Source organism: Cinclus cinclus, chromosome 22 (genome assembly GCF_963662255.1).
Source record: "Cinclus cinclus chromosome 22, bCinCin1.1, whole genome shotgun sequence".
NCBI classification, from domain to species: Eukaryota; Metazoa; Chordata; class Aves; order Passeriformes; family Cinclidae; genus Cinclus; species Cinclus cinclus.
Window position 1 is genome coordinate 9764660 of NC_085067.1, and position 18325 is coordinate 9782984.

General features: G+C 47.5%; 1 protein-coding gene across 1 annotated transcript in view; it reads left to right on the top strand.

Annotated features, from left to right (window-relative positions):
* The first annotated feature begins 7958 nt into the window (after positions 1-7958).
* Positions 7959-18325, top strand: part of GALNT17 (polypeptide N-acetylgalactosaminyltransferase 17) — a 194956-nt gene continuing 184589 nt past the window's right edge. Inside the window, exon 1 of the mRNA XM_062506983.1 lies at positions 7959-8196. Coding sequence (XP_062362967.1) covers positions 7959-8196 — 238 coding nt within the window. The remainder of the gene's footprint in view (positions 8197-18325) is intronic.

Sequence of the window (18325 nt, forward strand, 5' to 3'; positions counted from 1 at the left end):
CCCCGAAAATTCAGCCCTGTGCATTTTGCCTGGAGATACCCAATGAATCAACAGCAAATCTGTGATCGAATCCAGTTAGGTTTTGTTTTTCCCACTGTACCTTTCATTGAACGCCACAAGGATACACAGCACCTGTGAGGTTTTGCTGAGACAGGCACTTGGTGTGTCTGGGGAACTGGGAAGACAGTTCATATAGATTCCCAAAATAAAATAAAAGGCTGCCTGAGAGGGAAGTTCAGTTGTTTAACTCAGAGTGTAAACACATATATGTCTGTTTCTTGACCTACTTGATTTTCTAAACATTAAGAACTGCTTTGAATTATTGTTTTTTGCTGGGATGCAGACATCTTGAAATTTTTATGAGAAACATCTTCTAAATTCTGTAGCAAGTATTTACTGATGTCAGTCAATGATGTTTAATCAGTGTGATGCAGTTCACGCTGGCATTTGTCAAGCAGTTGTTGCTGTCTGTGATTCCTTTTTATTGGGAGGTTTAAAATTTTTGGGTTAAAGCAGTGTATTACTTGCAGATGGCCAGCCCACTATTCAGAACCCCAGCAGGATAAACACTCCCCTGGCATGCCTGTGGCACAATTTAAGCACAGTATGAGAGACATCTGAGTACTGCAAAAGAAGAATTACATGAAAAGACATAGGCAGGCAAGTATTTGTGCACAGTGGTTTGTAAAAGTCACGGGATTTAAAAAAAATTTGCTTTCTTTAATACAACACTGTCTGTATTTTGTGATTGACACACGGAGGGTTCTCGTGGATAAGGAATAAAAGAAGGGTGTCAGTTTTCCATTGGCATCTCTGGCCGCACCCATGAACAAAGCTTGGGTTTGTACCTTCAGTACAGTCTCTGTGACTTTGGATTCTCATCCTGCCTGATATGGTCCTGCTGGGGGGAGCAGGAGAGTTGGCAGAGCCATGGACGGTTCAGAAAAGGCTTTGAACTTTGACCTTATGCTGAGTACTTGGTGTAAGACAGGAGATAAGTCATCCCTCTGGGGCATGAGCTGTAGCATCCAGAAAGCCCTCAGAGCAAAGGCTCAAGCAGCAGCCAAGAGGGGATACTCCATTTCTGGGCTCTCCTCTGAGGTGGGAGAGGTCAGGTTGCTACAGGAAGCAAGAGCAGGCTTTTGGGGAGACAGCTGAGCCCTGAGAGGATTCCTCCATCCAAGCGAACTGACTTCTGGGCTTTGTCTGGACATTGAGTTCTGGGCTTAGTCTTTCTTGGCTGCAGTGTCAGAGCTGCACTTCTGACAGTCATGGGAAAGGCAGTCCCCACGTTAATAGGAACAGGGATGATGCAGTTTGACTTTGAGATCTTTCAGCATTTCCCTGCTTCCCACAGGCATGGCTGTCCTGCAGTGCTGGTGCAGGGCCCAGCAGGTAAGTGTGTCAGCCTGGGACTGGTGACAGCCTGACCTCTTGTCCTGAAGGCTCCTAAAGGCTTTGGTCCTGGCCAGGTCCTTTGAGTCATCTCTTGGTCTCCTTGGAATTTAAACTCCAGGGAACAGCTCCCCACTGCCAAAGGGAAGGGATGGATGGGACATTGGGAAGGAATTGTTCCTGTAAGGGTGTGCAGGCCCTGGCACAGGGTGCTCAGAGCAGCTGTGGCTGCCCCTGGACCCCTGGAAGTGTCCAAGGCCAGGCTGGATGGAGCTTGGAGCAGCCTGGGATAGTGGAAGGTGTCTCTGCCCATGGCAGGGGTGGCACTGGATAGACTCTAAGGTCCTTTGCAACCAAACCATTCTGTGACTCTGTGGTTTTTTCAAAGGTCTTCATGTTTTTGAAGACCTTTCTCCATTCTTTCATCTTTTTGTTAGCTGGTATAACATGAAGATACAATGGTATTCCCTGGCTCAAGGACTATCAGGTGTTGATTAGGTGCTGAAATAACTTAGGCCATGTAAGTATATTCTGTAATAAAAAAGAAATAAGTGAGGATTTATTTTCTAGTCACACAAGAAGTCAATATTTAAAATGGATTTTCTGATTTTTCGATGATTTATCAAAATTTCAATGAGTTTGCTCCTCTTGCTCTTCTCCCTTCCCCCCTGTTTTTCAAGGAATAAGCTGAAGCTTTTCAACCCAGCTCTAATAATAAAATTATTTAAGAATTAGGTTCTGGTCATCAAGATGAATATTGATGTTCAAAGCAGCAAAACTGAAGAGTAGTTGACTTTAAACTATGATTTTGCTTTTTGTAAGTTCCTTAATTTCTGAAGTCAGTCAAAAGCTGAAGCCATTCTAGAAGCTTTATAAATGCTGATCCTGAAAGATACTTATTGATAACCATAGCACAGATCTTTTTAATATCCTTGAGGGAGCCATGCAGCAATCTCATATGCTAAAAGCACAATAAGTTGCTTGTTTTTTCACAGCATTTCCCTGAGGTATCAGTGATGAGCTGTCCATGCTCACAGGCTGAACTTAAAAATTCATGAAATATGAATGGAGTTATTGTAATGTGCAACTAAATATGCTCCCAACTTTGAAGATAACACTGAGGAAAGTTACTTTCGTGCATTAGCTGTTCCCATAGTGGAGAAAAACGTTAAGGCTGGGGATAAAGGGTTCACTCCTTGATGTTCTATATGCATCAGAATGGCTCAGAGAGAGCAGAGTGAGCCATAAACTTCAGAATATTGGCTCCTGATAATAATAAAACATCTTTCTATACATGTTTTACTCCTTTCACCAGCCCAGGCCTCACAGTGATGTTGGTGACCCTTGTAGGGAGCAGATTCTACATGGAGAAAACACCAGTGGGAAAAACAAGGAGTTCAAAAGCAACATGGAGGCTTAAATTAATCTACCTAATGAAGATTGGGCTTTCTCAGAGATGGTTTTGGTGGCAAAGCAACAAAATTGAGGCTGAATAATCAGGAATTCTTGAGAGCCTGAGAGAAAAAAGGGAAGATGCAACTGCTGACCACCACCTGAAGCCTGGAAGCAAAGAAATTACTCAAATGGCACTCACAGCACTCTAGTCAGAACTCTCAGACTTAGAGGAAACACAATTAGCTTTAAATTGAACCTTTTCTGCAGGTTTTTGTTTGTCTGTTTTCTTAATTTGCAGATCACTGTTTTCACACATGGATTTGGTTATGAAAAAGCTCATTTATGCAATTGAAAGAAATTTATCTAAAAGACCCAAACATTTTTTTCCCCTTTGAACTGGTGCTACAAGGCTGGAAATGTAACTGGGTGCACCCTGGGATCATCTGGGTGAGGACAGAGCTGGTGCTGAGGGAAGGCACCCTTGCCCTGGAGAACCCCCAGCACTGGCAGAAGCTCCAGTGAGTAACAGAAACGATTTTTCCTGCCTGTTTTACATCTCCCAGACTGTGAAGACAGTCTGCCCCAGATCTGTCATGGTATCATGCTACCATCACACACTCCTGAAGTGATCGGGGGGTGATAGCTCCTGCAAATCAAGTTATTTTTGTATTTTTAATACTTCTTCAAACTGGCAGCTCATGTTGGCTGTATTTTAAGGAGCAAAGATTTCAGCTAAAGCATTACTATGTCATTAACCAATCCATTGAATATTCATGATTTAGTGCATTTTTTTCCCCACAGAAGGAGAAAAGTAATTATTTTGGCTAGCACTTGAAAAGTATGTGTGTGCTGTTCACAGAACTCCACTGGAATGGGCAAAAATAGAATTTTTCTATTAGACATGCAAACTGATCTCCTCTGCCTGATACTGACACATATCCTTCAGTTCTTCTTCTCTATTTAGTAACAATGTTTCAAGCTATTTTTTTCTTGGTAGAAATGTAATGAAAATGAAAAAAGGATAAAAAAAATAGAAGAAAAAAACCTCCAAACTCTTCAGTGGAGGCTGAGCTATGCCTTAGTTGAACCCTGATTTAGAGAGTGGAGTCTTGACAGACCTTTTCAAGCAACCATTTTGTATTTGCTGTTGAAATTTAGTTCAGTGTTCTGGGGGTGCAAAGCCCAAAGGAAATATGTGTGGGGAAGCTGCTCTCAGGCCTTGGGATGCCACAAAGCATAACTTTACCTGGTGTCCTACAGCCATGTCCTGTTGGTGTCCAACATCAGGGCAGGGTGACAGGAAAGAGCTCCAGGTCATGCGAGAAGTTAAATCAGATATTAGGAAAGTTTCATCACTGAGGGTGGTCAGGGCCTGCCCACAGCAGGATGGAATCAGCACCCCTGGAAGGGTTTAGAAGACACATGGGTGAGGCAGGTGGGAACAGAGGTAGTGCTGAACAGGACGGTGAGGCTGGGTTGATGCTTGCACTGGATGATGTTGGAGGTCTTTCCCAACCTTGGTGGTTCTGTGATTCTCTGATTTAGTGGACTCTGATGTTTGTTGTTGTTATCTGAAGCATTCTGCTCTCCCTGGTCGCTGTCAGGGAGGTGCAGAGGGATGTGTACGTGGATAATTCTGCATCTCTGGTGACACAGGTGGCACTTGGCTCCTTGGCAGTCCCAGAGAGCTGAGCCTTGTTCAGAATGTGCTGAGTCAGGCCACATTGAAGGGAATGGGATGCCTAGTGTGAATACTCTGGGGTTTGTTTGGTCTCCTCAGGCCAGAAGTGACTGGAGTACCACTGAACAAAACTGAAATAACTTCTCCCAAGTGAACGAAATGACGGGAAAGTTGTTGCTGTTGCTGAGAGCAGCACAGCAAAAGGAGCCTGTGGAACACAGAATGCTGCAAACCAGTTCAGAAAGAGGGATCAGCTTTTCCTCAGGCTGGTTCCCTTAGCAGTTCTGCAAAGGGGAGCACTGCCCAGCTGCCCCCGAGGCCAGCAGCAGGGCCAGCTGTCCTGGAGGCACGTGCAGCTGGGCTGGGGACAGTCCCAGGTGATGGGATCATGGTCAGCCAGCACAGCTTCAAAGTCTGCTGCTTGCCTCTCCCCAGAATAAAAGAACAACAGCAGCAACAGAAACTTGGGGAGCTTTTAGGAGTTTATCCTTCCAGATAGGGCAGGGGAAATCCTGGCATATGTGTATTTTGACATTTTAGCTCTCATGTTATTCCCCACACAGAGATTTTTTTCCTTGCATTATTTTGGACATCTTTATTGTCCTGCTGTGCTGTCCTCCCCAGGACCACACACTCACGGGTGCCAGGTGCCCTGTAGCCATCTCTCAGCCTAAGGGGACTTGTGGCTTTCTCCCTCCCTCCAGTTTTTTGGGGACTTCTGCTCCTTTCTTAGAGGAAGTGGTAGCAAAAATGCTTGTCTTGTCCTTCAGCAAGGAGCTGCTTCAAATTCTTGCATTCTTCTTTAAGATCCTAAGATTTTTTCTTTTTTTTTTTTTTTTTTGATTGGGATCATCTGTAACAGCCATGTGCCAAAAGCCTTTAAATCCAGCTTTTTCCAAACTGGTTTATAATTAAAATAGATCTTGCTGCTTCTGGTAATACACCAGCCTGACTTCAGTGGGAGCAGTGGTAATGAAGGACAGCAGGAACGGGTCTTTATCCTAGACTGCTTCAGAATAAGCAGCAGGTACTTTTCTGTTTGCACAAATATTTCTGCTCCTGACAGTTAAGGCCATGTGGTTTCCCTTTTTGGTAAACTACTCTGCCAAGTTGGGGTGGTGTTTGTTTATTTGTTTAATAAAAAGTGCGTTTTTTTATAGAGAAGAAAAATCTCCGTTGTCAGCTTTGGAATCAAATCTTGTGTTTATCTGTGCCAGAACACCCCTATAGAACCCCCAAACCAGCTTCCCCTCAGTGCCTGCCAAAAGCTGGTTTTCAGCTATTTGTGAGGCATTTCTAGTGAGGTATTTGTGTCACACAAATCACTCACATTTTCACCCCCTTATAATGAACCTGGGTGTGGATGATGGACTGACCACAGTATTTCAGGGTCTGACTAGGAGTTATGTGCCTGTCTCTTCTCCAGGTTTGTAGCAGGATCTGCGGTCTGAACATACAAACCATAAAAGTCTTCATGTGCAGCTAGGACTGAATTAAAACTCCAAATCCTCCAAGGCAATTTTTGGTTTGTTTCCATGACATTGATTTTTTGTTGTGGTTTTTTTTTTTCCTTTTAATTATGGATTGAAGGTGAGAGGGGTTATTCTTACCTTTTGAAAAGTTGCCTTGTAGGATACTATGACTCAAGGTTGTTTGAATTTCTAATGCCTGTTGGTGCCATCTTTCTGAAAAGCAGTGTTAACTGTGGCATATGGCTAAAAGACAAAGCTTGGAAAACGGGGGTTACTGAGGTTTTTCAGTAGTGGCTGTGCCCTCATGAGAAGATTCAGCATTCAAGCATTAAAACGTTGGATGTGAATTGTAGTTTATGATGTTTTATCACTTCACCTCATGCCAAGGTCTGAGGTACAGACGATCCTTGCTAACGACACTTGTGACAGCTCGGAAGTCATTCTCTCGCTCCGACACGGAGCCTGGGGAAGCAGGATGCTTCCTTTGTGCCGGGGCAGGGAAAGCCAAGGTTCCGAGGGAGAGGACAAACCTTCCATCCGGGAGAGCGGGGAGCAGAATCCAGGAGAGAGCCACGCACCGGCACGGGGGCTCAAACTTTCTGTGACACCGAGCAGCCCGAGCGCGTTACCGCGACCGGCGCCATCTCCATCCGCTACAGTCCCGCACTGCCCATCCCCGCACTGCCCGTGTTACAAATGTTCGTCACACACACTGACTCAGAGCCAATTGTCCATCAACCAGTGGAATTTATTAAGCAAGCGGTAACAAGCAAAAGCAGCGCTGGGCGGCCGGGAGTTTGCACTCCACCAACGGCGCGCACTTTCCTCTCTCAGTCCTTTGGGTTTTATACCCCTTGTTTCTGGTGTACGTGTCCCTTTTGCAATCGGGTCTGCGCTGGCACTGCCTGTTGATAGGGGTCGTACTTTGCCCTCCGGTGGTTGTTGGAATGAAGAAGACTCCTCTTCCTTGCAGCCGTATCTTGACCTATGAACCTCTGCCTTATCAGTAGATCCTTTTTACACATTGAACAATGGATACTTAAGTATGGTTAACTAGCTCAGCTAAAACTAATCATATCAAGACATTCTTGTGGGCTACGGGTGCATGACTTGTGCCCTCTCAAATCCGGTTCTATTTTCTGTTATTTTATTGAACTCCTGGTAGTCCTTTTATTTTAATGAACAATTCTTATGTTGTTTTTATTACACCCAGCACTCCTCACCCCGCACTGCCCATCCCCGCGCGGTCCCGGCGCTCCCCATCCCGTAGGGCCGGCGGGGGCCATGCCCGGCCGCGCTGCCCGCTCGGCCCCGCCGCAGCCCCCGCGCCGCTCGGGCCTCCATGCCGGGCTGTGGCGGCGGCCGGGCCGCTCTCCGCAGGCGCGGGCGCTGCGCGGGGGCTCTGCCGCAGCCGCCGGCCCTGCGCGGGGCGGGGGCTCTGCCGCGGCCGCCGCGCCGCCCCCCGCCCGGGCTCCGTGAGGGGCGGGCGCCCCGCGCCCCCGCCCGCCCCCGGCCCCGGCCCCGCTCCGCCCGCGCAGGGGGCGCCGGCCCGGCCCGCTCCGCGCAGCAGCGGCTCCGCTCCCCCCGCGGGCCGGCGGAGGCGGGAGGCGGGCGGGGGCCGGGCGTTGATGCCGGCGTTGATGTCGCCGCTGCCGCCGCTGCCGCCGCTGCTGCCGCAGGGCTCCTCGGCCGCGCGGCCGCCCCGCAGCCCCGGCGCGGCCGCCCTGCGCGGGGCATGAAGTTGCGGCGGCGGCAGCGCGGCGGGCGGAGCGGGGCGGGCGGCCCCAGCCGCGCCTCCTCTGCGGGTCCATAGTCCGGGGCGGGCTCGCCGTGCCTGGCTGAGCGGTGCCGCTACTCGCCAGCCCTCCCGCTCCGCTCGCCTCCGCGGTCGTGAAGCCAGCGCGGCCGGCCGGGACGCGCTCCCCGCGATGTGCGCGCAGAGGCGGGCGGCCGCCGGCCCGCTCCCATAGCCCTGCCGGCAGCGCGGCGGCTGGCGGGGCCCTTCGGGAAGTTTGATGGCTTCTTTGAGGAGAGTCAAAGTGCTGCTGGTGTTAAACCTGATCGCTGTGGCTGGCTTCGTCCTCTTCCTGGCCAAGTGCAGACCCATCACGACCAAGAGCGGCGACTCCTTCCATGACATCCATCCCAGGGCAGAAGTGGCCAACTTGACAGCCCACGGCATCAGCTCCATCCAGGATGCAGTGCTGAAGAGGCTCTCGCTCCTAGAAGACATAGTCTACAGGCAGCTGAACGGTAGGAACAGTTCTGCTCTTTGATGCCTTCGGGGTAGAGTCGGTGATGGTGAATCGAGCTCGGAGCAGGTGCCCGTCTTGCTTGAAGTTTGCATGACGGGCCCCTGCTCTCCCCTCTGTTGTGCAAACGGAGTCTCAATAGATTGAACTGATTTAGCCTCTGATTTCCGAGTTCCGTGTGTTTCTAAAGCTCGGGGTACCTTGCACAGGATGGAAGGAAATGGTAATAACAGAATGCTGCCTTTCAGATTTATAGTGGCGGTCAGAAAATGAGCAGCACGATTTCTGCATCAAACGAGCCGGGTGTGCAGTGGGTGAACACGGGTTGGATCAGCACAGGGTGTATTGATCGAGGGAATGGCTTTTCCAAATCCCACAGAGCAGAGCTGGGTTGGGAAAGGAGTTTTCAAATGGCTCAAGTGTGTTGCATCATTTGAGTGCAGAAGGTCAGAAAGCAAAAGGCACTTTCTCTAAGAAGTTAGGAAAACTGTTCAGTATTTCCTATGGCTCAGCACTGGTAACTGCTAATTAAAATCTCAAGTAATGCTTCTCTTTATAGCGCAGAAAAGGGATTTCTATTAAAATCTCACCAGGTTCAGTAGTTCAGAGATGTAGAAAGGGAGTTTTAAAGATGCTGTGCAGGATAGAGAAACACATCGTAATGATATAAGAAATCTAGGCGAGGTATCTAATTAAAACACTCACTTTGGAAGCTGATTTTTTTTAAAGTTGTTCCCCACAGATTCACAACTGGGGGTGTAATTTCAATCAAGGGTCTTGCTTATTGCTTCCAATCTCTGTAGCTTTAATCCCTGCAAGTTTCTGTGTATCAGAATGAGCAGAGGTAGTGTTTCTGGCAGTGTCAGTGTGATTCCCTCTCTGAGTTTGGAATATGGAGCTCATGCCCCATACTTTGCTGCGCTGAACCAAGAGCTGGTGTGGGCTGAGTCTGAGCCTGAGCTGTAGCTGGTGTCACTTTGCACCCAGGAGGAGAGGCAGGTGCAGAGATGCAGCGTGGCTTTCCTGGAGCACTTGGCTTGGGCAGTGGCTTTGGGGACAGCACTGGAGCACTCATCTGAGGAGGAAACTGTTACTGATATTCCCACTTTATACACTTGCATGAGAAACCTGTCCTGCCTGTGCCTGGCACCCGGAGATGCTGAAGTGGCAATGGTGAGCGATAACAGAGAAGTGTAAGAATAATGAGGAATAAGGTAGAAAGTTGAATGTTATTTGTGATCAAACTGTGAAATTGCCTGCTTCTGGATCCTGCTAGGGCAGAAGTTTCCAGGAGGACTTAGGCAGTTACTTGGGCAATAACTGCAGCTCAAGATAAGAGCCCTTATTGCAGGATGCTGGACTAGGATAGGACAAGTGATCATGCAGGAGTCTGCCATCCCTGCAGACACAGGGTGAGCTGGGGTTATCACTTACTGCCCTTCTGTGGAGGTTAACGTGGGGCTCCCGCCTCTGCCCTGCCCCGGGGGCTGCTCTTGGCCGTGTCTGGGGCTGGTGAGAGAAGCTGCAGGGGCAGGGACAGCTCAGTGCTGTCCCCAGGCTGCTCTGGGCACGGGCAGCGCTGTCTGGAGCCTGCTCGGTGTTGAGCAGCAGTCATGCACCTACACACCAGGGGAGGCAGAGAGGGAATAGAAACGTTGGCATATCACAAACGTTTTCTCAGGGCAGGCAGAAAGCTGAGCACATGAATGTGACATCTTGTCTGGCCTCTGCATCCTGGGGTGATTTATAGCAGCACTGATCAGTCTGGCTGAAAAATAGCTCTGGCACAGCGCTTATGTAACTTTGGGTCAAGTGTATATTTGGTACGTGTGGTTTTGAGAGAAGCTCAGTGCTCTGAGGAGTGGCTGTGGGCTGTGCCTCAGCTGGGCTGGGGTTTACAGCAACATGTGGGGGCCAGGTGAGCCCATCCCCACCCACCAGCACTGAAGGGAAACAGTCAGGGGCACTGGGACAGCCCCTGGGACTGAGAATCAGGAGCAGCTGGATTAGTTCTCCCGACTGGAATTTTCTGTGCCTGGATCAGCATTCATCCTGGGCACTTGAGGAATACCTAAAATCTCCTGCAAACAGGAGCTCTCCAGTTCTCTTTGAGTTTCATGCTGGTAGTTTTGTGCTGGTGCCTCACAAACCCCACCTTAGCTCTGGGCCAAGCTCCCTGCAAAACGAACCACTGAGTCTGAGATTCCCCTTTTGGTCCTAAAAGGTCATGTTTCATTTGAAATCTGACCTGTGGTTTAGCAGCTACAAGATCATGGAATAAAGTACCCATGGTGTGGCACGTGGAAAGCCTGCACCTCACAGAGCACTGGGAAGTGAGAGAAGCTACAACCCAGTCTCGGTGCAGCCTGCTATGGACCTCTCCTGCATTACAGGACTTGGCTGGATTTCAGTGGGAGTTGAAGCCATCTTTAAAAACCTGAGTGTCTTCAAAAGCTCCATTCTGTGCGGATGAAATGAGCAATCTGATCATACCATTGCTGTGGGTTTGGTTTGTGAGTCATGTAGTGTAAAGCATATCGGAAATAATAGCTCTCAGTGGTACAGCAGCCCTCATGTTTTATATGTGTTTATTTATTTATCTCTGTAAAGGTTGGCTATAAAAACAAGCTAAACATCACTGCTTCAGCTCTGGAAAAGGAGGGATTTGACACAATCCTTCTGTCTGAATGGTGTTTCTCTGCCATGCCATTCTGGAAATAATACACCAGGTTCCCTCTTACTCCTCGCTGGGCAAGAAGAGCTGTCCCAAAGGTGGCCCAATCTGTACATTTGTTTTATTTTTTCTAAAAGTTGGTTATTGCTCTTTAACTTGTTGCACAGGTTGTGTGGGGTTTGCTCTTTGCTGATCTCTAATTGATGCCTCCCACACACAGAAGTCCAAGGGTGCCCTTCGGAATGGAGGGCTTTTTATGTGCAGGCACTGATCTGGGAATTCAGAGGATATTTAATTTCTGCAGTCTCGTGGATGGAATTCTCTTGTCCAGGAGATGTCCAAAGAAAACTAAGGAAGGTCAGAAAGAAATGTGTATTTTACTCTGGGTGTTAACTACAACTTGTCTATTTGATCCAAGCCTGTTTCTTTCGTGTGCCGACATTTACATCAGTACACATTGTGATCCAGATTTTTTCCAACTTTATGGAGATTAGCACAGATGAACTTTGTAAATTTTGTGTTTACTTCCAACTTTATGGAGATTTGCACAAATGAACTTAGTAAACTTCGTGTTTACAAAGAGGGAGTTTCTGTGCTGTGTGACCAGGTGATGAGCAGAAGGGAGCATCAGATTTTCAGGATCTGTGTGCTGCTTCCTGGGAGGTCATTAACCCATCCTATTCCTCTGGGGCTAATATAGGAACCCATTAATGATTATGAGGAATTTGAGAAATTGGGCATTTATAGGACCCAGAGACAGCAAAGGTGGGCCAAGCTTTTAACATCCTAGTGGCTGGAGGGTGAGTGACATGGCTTGAGGAAAGCTGATGTTTGTGTCCAGTGTCCAAAGGTACTGTGAGACCCTCTCCGTAGAATGGGTCAGTAAATGGTGCTGCCAGTGGAAAAGAGGGGTTGGAGGAGGGAGAGAGCTGTCAATAAACCCTGGGTTTGGGGAGCCATCCCCTGTACCTGCCATGTCTGAGCATCTGGAAAAGATGTGAGCAGGTCACCTGTGCTGCTCACTTGGGGACCTGAGGAACCTCCCAGGCTTTGTGTCCAGCTGAGGTCTGGCTCTTGGATTAAAGCCTCCAAGCACCATGAAGGCTGGAAAATCCCTCTCTGGTGCTTTGGATACTGGTGGGTAGGGGTGGATTCACAGCAGCAGCTGATTCCAGTCAGTGCTCAGCTGCCTGGAAGCCAGCATCACATGGATGACGTGGCATCTACCTGAGTAGTGTGGAAAAACAGTACAGAAAGTCTGAACTTCAGGCTAAATACTGGTGACACAGAGAACAGAAGGACATTGCTGACTCATCCACAGCTCTTCTGTTAAATTTTATTTTGTGGTCTCTGAACAGGTTGTAGAATCACTGAATGGTTTGGGTTGGAAGGGACCCTAAAGACCACCCAGTTCCAGCTCTCTGTCATGACCAGGGACACCTTCCACTATCCCAGGGTGCTCCAAGCCCTGTCCAACTTGATGTATAACATCAGGGAGAACTGAAGCAATTTGCAAATTGTTGTAAAAGGGAGAGCAGTGATGAAAGAGTGCTGAAGTGAAGCTGACCTGAAAACAGGTGAACAGACAGGGCTTCTTCCCCTGTGCTAAAGAAATGCAGAGATTCAACTGCTGCTTTTCACAAGTGTTAATGTTGAAAAGGAACTTTACATTCCTTGGGGGTGAAATAAGCCTGTGTTCATTTCTTTAAAGCAGCCTGCATCTATACTTTTGCACATGGAATAATGTGAATATGCTGAGGTATGGCCAAGTGCATGCTAGCTGCCTCCTGTGTTCTGGCTGTGCTCTCCTCTGCTTATCCAATTAGGAAATTAACTTTGGGAGGGTTGCATATGGACATGGAGGCTGACACTGAACCACAGCCCTCAGCTCGGTGTTGCTATCCTTGTAAAGTGGCACTTAATTAACTTAAAACACTTTGGAGATACGTGGATTTGCTTCCCATAAGGAAAAGATAATGCTTATCTTCTCTAACACTTATCATCCTCCAAACACATTACAAACTTAGCTAACCACTGAGTATAGAAATTATATATGTAAATAAGGCAGATTAAAAGTGGTTTTATCAGCATTTAGGAAATGTAATAGCACTACACCCACAGACTGGCAATATTAAGGTTTTAATGGGTAGGTAATATATTAAATGCTAAGAAATTCCCTGATTAAGATAAATAACTAAGTGTAAATAACTGAGAGCAGAGAAAAGCTGTTTGTAGGCAGAAGGACCCAAACTTTAATGATGTTATTGAGCTAAAGTAGTTCTTCATACAAGCAGAGCCTTGGTGGGTGAAATCCTTTGATATAAGAAATGATGATGTGGAGATAAGAGATACACAATGGGGATGTGGCTGCTGTGTTAACTGATGGTTGTCACACAGCAGCTGGGATGATGTTTCCCTGTCTATCCCATTGCCAGCATGTTTCTGAAGTAGAAAATAACTGTATTATGTAGGACACCCTTTACATATTATATAGCAACTTGATGAAAATTGTTTTAACATTTAGGATATACCAAACAGATTTGGTTGCTATATTCTTTATTAGGAATAATGAAAATTATGCATTCAGTAACTGCTTTTAGAAGTTCTCAGCCTAGACTTCCTCACAGCAGGGGAGAGGTCTGCACAGGCTGAAGGCACCTGAGAGCTGCTGCCTGTAAATTATTCTTAGCAGGTTCCTATGAGTTGGGTTTGATACTGATTAAGGAATGAATAAAGGAAATACTTCATAGAGTAATAATAGAGTTAAAAGGTGAAGCTTAAGACAGACATTCAGAAGCATCTGGAATCTCAGGCATTGACATGACATTTAGTTTGCAACCCATCTGACAAGGAACTGAGAGATAATTTTGGGGTTTGATGGTTGTTTGGCATCATGATCCAAATATTCCCTGACACTCACAATGAATGAGTCATAAGCCAGTAACACATTTGTCGTGCAGAGACAACACAGGATTCATGGGATGCAACAGCAGTGACCAGAATACAGTGACAACAGTGGTGGTTTAGTTTTGCATATTAATTCAGGCCTCCCTGAATGGAGAAACAGAACTTTCCTGGCTGGTAGAATTCACAAAGGTATGTTAGATTTACACTGCCTGTTTAGCTGTGCAGCTGTGAGAAATATCTCCCCAGGGATACAAAAACACCCAGGAAGGTGCTGTAATTCTTTGAATAACAGTCCTGCTTGTGAACCTCGGTCTGGAGCAGGAGTGTCCTATTGTGTCTTCAGGGAGAGACACTTGGAGGTGGATTTGTTTGGAGAAGCATGGACATCTAGAGATGTTTCAGTGCTTGGAGGCTTCAGCTGCCACTCCACAGTGCAGGACTCTGCCCATTGTGTTCTCCCCAAAGCATCCTGGATACCCCAAGCCCCTTGGGATGGCAGCAGGAATTGCTGAGGAGCAGTCCTGTGCTTGCTGTTGTAGAGATCTCTGACCAGGCAGGACTCCTGGATGAATTGCCTATAGGCATGTGCTTTCTGTGTGCTTGGATTTTGGGGAATCTTTTGATCCATTCGAGACCATCCTCCCTCCTTATCCTCCCCTGGCAGAGATCGTTGCTGATCTGAAAATGCAGCCTGTGAGAAACCCACATGTTAGCAGGCACAACAAAGGGAAATGAGCCTGCTCAGGTAACCAAGGAGGTTTTACTAATTTTGTGATTCACGCCACTAATCTTTGCCTGAAATGGAACATCTGCTCCAGATGTTGCTGGCAGGCTGCCAGTTCCCAGCTCCTTAGACATGCCTGAGCTGTGGGGTGTAGCTGAGGGCATTCTGCATGCTGATAGATTGCATTTAAAAGGGAGGCTTATTTTTGGTAAGATGTCCTACCAAAGTCTGCAAAGGGCTGTTCAAGCTGAATACTCGGAGTATTGACCCTCCTGTGAGTCAACAGCAGTGATTCAACTCCAGAAATATACCTGAGCAGCACAGAGATTATTTTTCCTGAACAGTTCTGGGACTACAAGCAAGTGTATTTTCCAGCCCCCAGTCCCCATGGTCAGATTTGTTCTAAAAATTGTTGAATGCTTTGCACCTTATAGCTACAAGCCTTGCTATTTCTGCCTATAAATCTAATAGCTATCGACCCACATTCTGACATCCTCTGATGGTTATCTAAAAATAATGCAGGAATGATGCAACAAGACATAAAACTGTGAGGAGAGGGCTGTGCTGCGCTCCGGGTGCAGCTCAGGGCTCTGCTGCTTGGGTCCTTGGGGGGATGCAAAAGTTGCCTGAAAAAGGAAGAAAATTCCTGGTGAGTTGGATAAAAAAAAAAATCACAGTTTTAATTTTCCTTTTTTTAAAATCTGCTACTTGGCGCTCACACCATGCTTGCTGTGTAATGAATCCCAGTTTCTGTGATCCTGCTCTCCCAGGGATTCTTCCCTGGGAGTCACTCTGATCCCTGATACCTCAGGGAGCAATGCCAAGGGCTGTCTGCCATGTCCCAGCACTTGTTCTGCCTTGGAACAGCAAACACAGACAGCATCACCAGGTCTCTGCTGTGGGAGTAATCTGAGAACTCTGCTTTAATGGATTTGTTAAAAATAGGGATCTCCCTGGGCTCTGTGACCCGGGCTGGTGTGCAGGAGCACCATTCTTCCTGCTGACAGGGAAAATGAGAGATCTCTGGACCTCTGGGGCTGTGTCACACACAGTCAACCAGCATATCTTTCCTCACAGCTGGTCTGCCATGGTGAACATGGGGATTTCATTCCAGAGCAGTAAAACCACCAGTGTGATGTGTCAGCATGGGATGCTCAGGAAGGAAGAAGGGAAGGGGAATCCTTGGTCCCTCTCCCCTTTGGTACCCTTATTATGTGCAAGTGGATAATGCTTATAATCACAAACTGGATTGAGTTGGAAAGGACCTCATAGCCCATCCAGTGCCACCCCTGCCATGGGCAGGGACACCTTCCACTGTCCCAGGCTGCTCCAAGCCCCAGTGTCCAACCTGGCCTTGGGCACTGCCAGGGATCCAGGGGCAGCCACAGCTGCTCTGTGCACCCTGTGCCAGAGAGTGAAGAATTCCTTGCCAATATCCCATGTAACCTTGCCCTTTGTCCGTTTAAAGCCCTTTGGTCTTGTGTCTCTTCCCGTGGTTTGAGGTGTGAGTGCCCCCAGCACGTCACCAGCTCTGGAAGGGGAAAGGCTCAGTCTGGGAAGAACTGGGCTCTGCCATGTGCTGCCTCTGGGCATCCTTGATCCTCTGACTGCATTCCCCAGTACCCAAAAGGGATACAGGACTTCTTTGCTCCCATTTCTCTATGGAACAGAAAGGCCTTTCTGTGTTGGTGGCCCCTGGAAATCCAGATTGCTGTTCCTTGTTGTCTAAGTGATGACACAGAAAGCAGAAAGCCATTACAAGAGAGAAATCAGCAGTGGATTAACAGATAGCAGCAGAGCCCCAGCTGAATTATTCTGGATGTTTCCTCAAGCTGCAGAGTCTCAGAGAGCCAAGCAAGGTTTCTTACCCGCTGGTTGTCATAATTTACTTAACCTTAGTTTTAATCTTCATTAGTTCATGCAGTATTTTGGGCAGGGTAATGGCCCAACATAGTTGTGCCTGTTCTCAGAGCATAAAGGTAAAGGGAGAAGGCTAATTTTAAAATAACAATTGGAATCTCTTTCTGGGTCTTTGCCTATATAACACTTTAAATGAAATCATGAGGGCACTCATGTTTACACCAAATTACTGCTAATTCTTCCAAAGTAGTTGCTTGATCACACTTTACAAACACAAAGCAGAGGAGGAGAATAAAAGAGTGAAAAGCCATTTAATGGATTTTAAAGCTTGCTTATATTTCATTATTGGATTTTAAATTTTTGCTGACCTTTGTGTGTTTTTAGTATTTGCTGCCTTCAGAGAGGTGGGGTGGATCACTGAATGCTTTAAATAGCTGGAAACATAAACCCCCTGTTCTGCTGGATTTTATTGCAGTATTTCCTCTTCCACTGACAAGACAATAACAGTAATAACCATTATCCTGGTGTAGGCCACGTCGTGCCTCGCCCTTTGCTAAGTGTAGCCCAAACACTGTAATGTGGGATTTCAGTTTGCTGGAAGTTGTTGCTCTTGTCATCAGGAGGGACTGGTGTCACCACTGAGGGCAGCAGGATCCAGCAGGAAAGGCTTGGGGCTCAGTTTTAACTCTGATGTTTTGTGTGATGCTCCACCAGTCACACAGAATGCTATTAGAAAAAATATGTAAGTTAGTGATTTATGTTTCCTTATGTAGTACTGAAGGGATGTCTCAAGGACAAGAAGAGATGAGGTTTTTATGTGGGGAATGATATGAGAACAAAGAAAACCTTGCAGACGAGTTTTGGTTATTTGAAGATACTTGGAACTGGCATCAAAGAGGTGGGAACGGAAAAAATGAGGCAGGAGAGATGCTGGGCATGCTTCTTCCTCCTTAGGGAATCCCACAGACTGGGTCAGGCTGGAAGGGACCACAGAGGGTCCCTGGTGCCACCTCCCTGCTCAGGCAGGGCCATCCCAGAGCACAGGGCACAGGGTTGTGCCCATGTGGCTCTGGAATATCCCCGCTGAGGGACACTCCAGCCCCTCCCTGGGCAGCCTGTTCAGGGCTGGGCACTGCCCAGGGCAGAATTTGTGCCTCCTGTGCAGGGGCGATTCCTGAGCATCCATTCCAAGGGCTGGGATGGAGCCTGGATGAAGTGATTTCCCTTCCCTTAGGCTGTGGCCTTGCCCAGTGGCCGTGACTGATTCCTGTCCTTGATACTTGGTGCTATAAACCAGTGAGAAGCAGGCTGTTCCCAAAACACTTAATATAAATCATGCAGAATGGGGCAGAAGATTGAGGGGAGGGAGAATTAAACCTAAAGTTGTATTAATTCCCTGTCACTTTAGGATTTCAAAATCCTCTTGGTTTAAGTCTGTATTAATTGCATGACGATTACAGTGAAGGGAAGATATGTTAGAAAATTAAATAATAGAATCATAGAATATCTTGAGCTGGAAGGGGCCCACAAAGATCATCCAGCCCAACCCATGGCCCTGCACAGGACACCCCAACAATTAATCAAGCAATTATTAAAGGGACGCACAGGGGGATTCTGGTTGTGGGAAGGTGGGGGAAGCAGAAGTTTCAGTTTGGAGGAGCAGGTGCTGCTGGTGGATGAGGGCTCTTTGGATGAAGGGACAGGGTGGACCCTGGTTTTCAGGCCCCTCAGGTGGAGATCAGGAGCAGACCTTCAGTCTCTGGAGAAATAAATGATTGATTTACCCTGTGGGATGAGGGAGCTGCTCTCTCTGGCATGAAGGGGAATGGTTCACATGTGGGGCTGTTTGCTCAGTGCTGTGTTAGGAGAAGACAATGAATGAGGTACATCATGCAAGTGATTTATGGAGGTGCAGACACCCCTCAAACCTCCTGTCAGGAGTGTCTGGAGGTAGTTCCTGCCTTT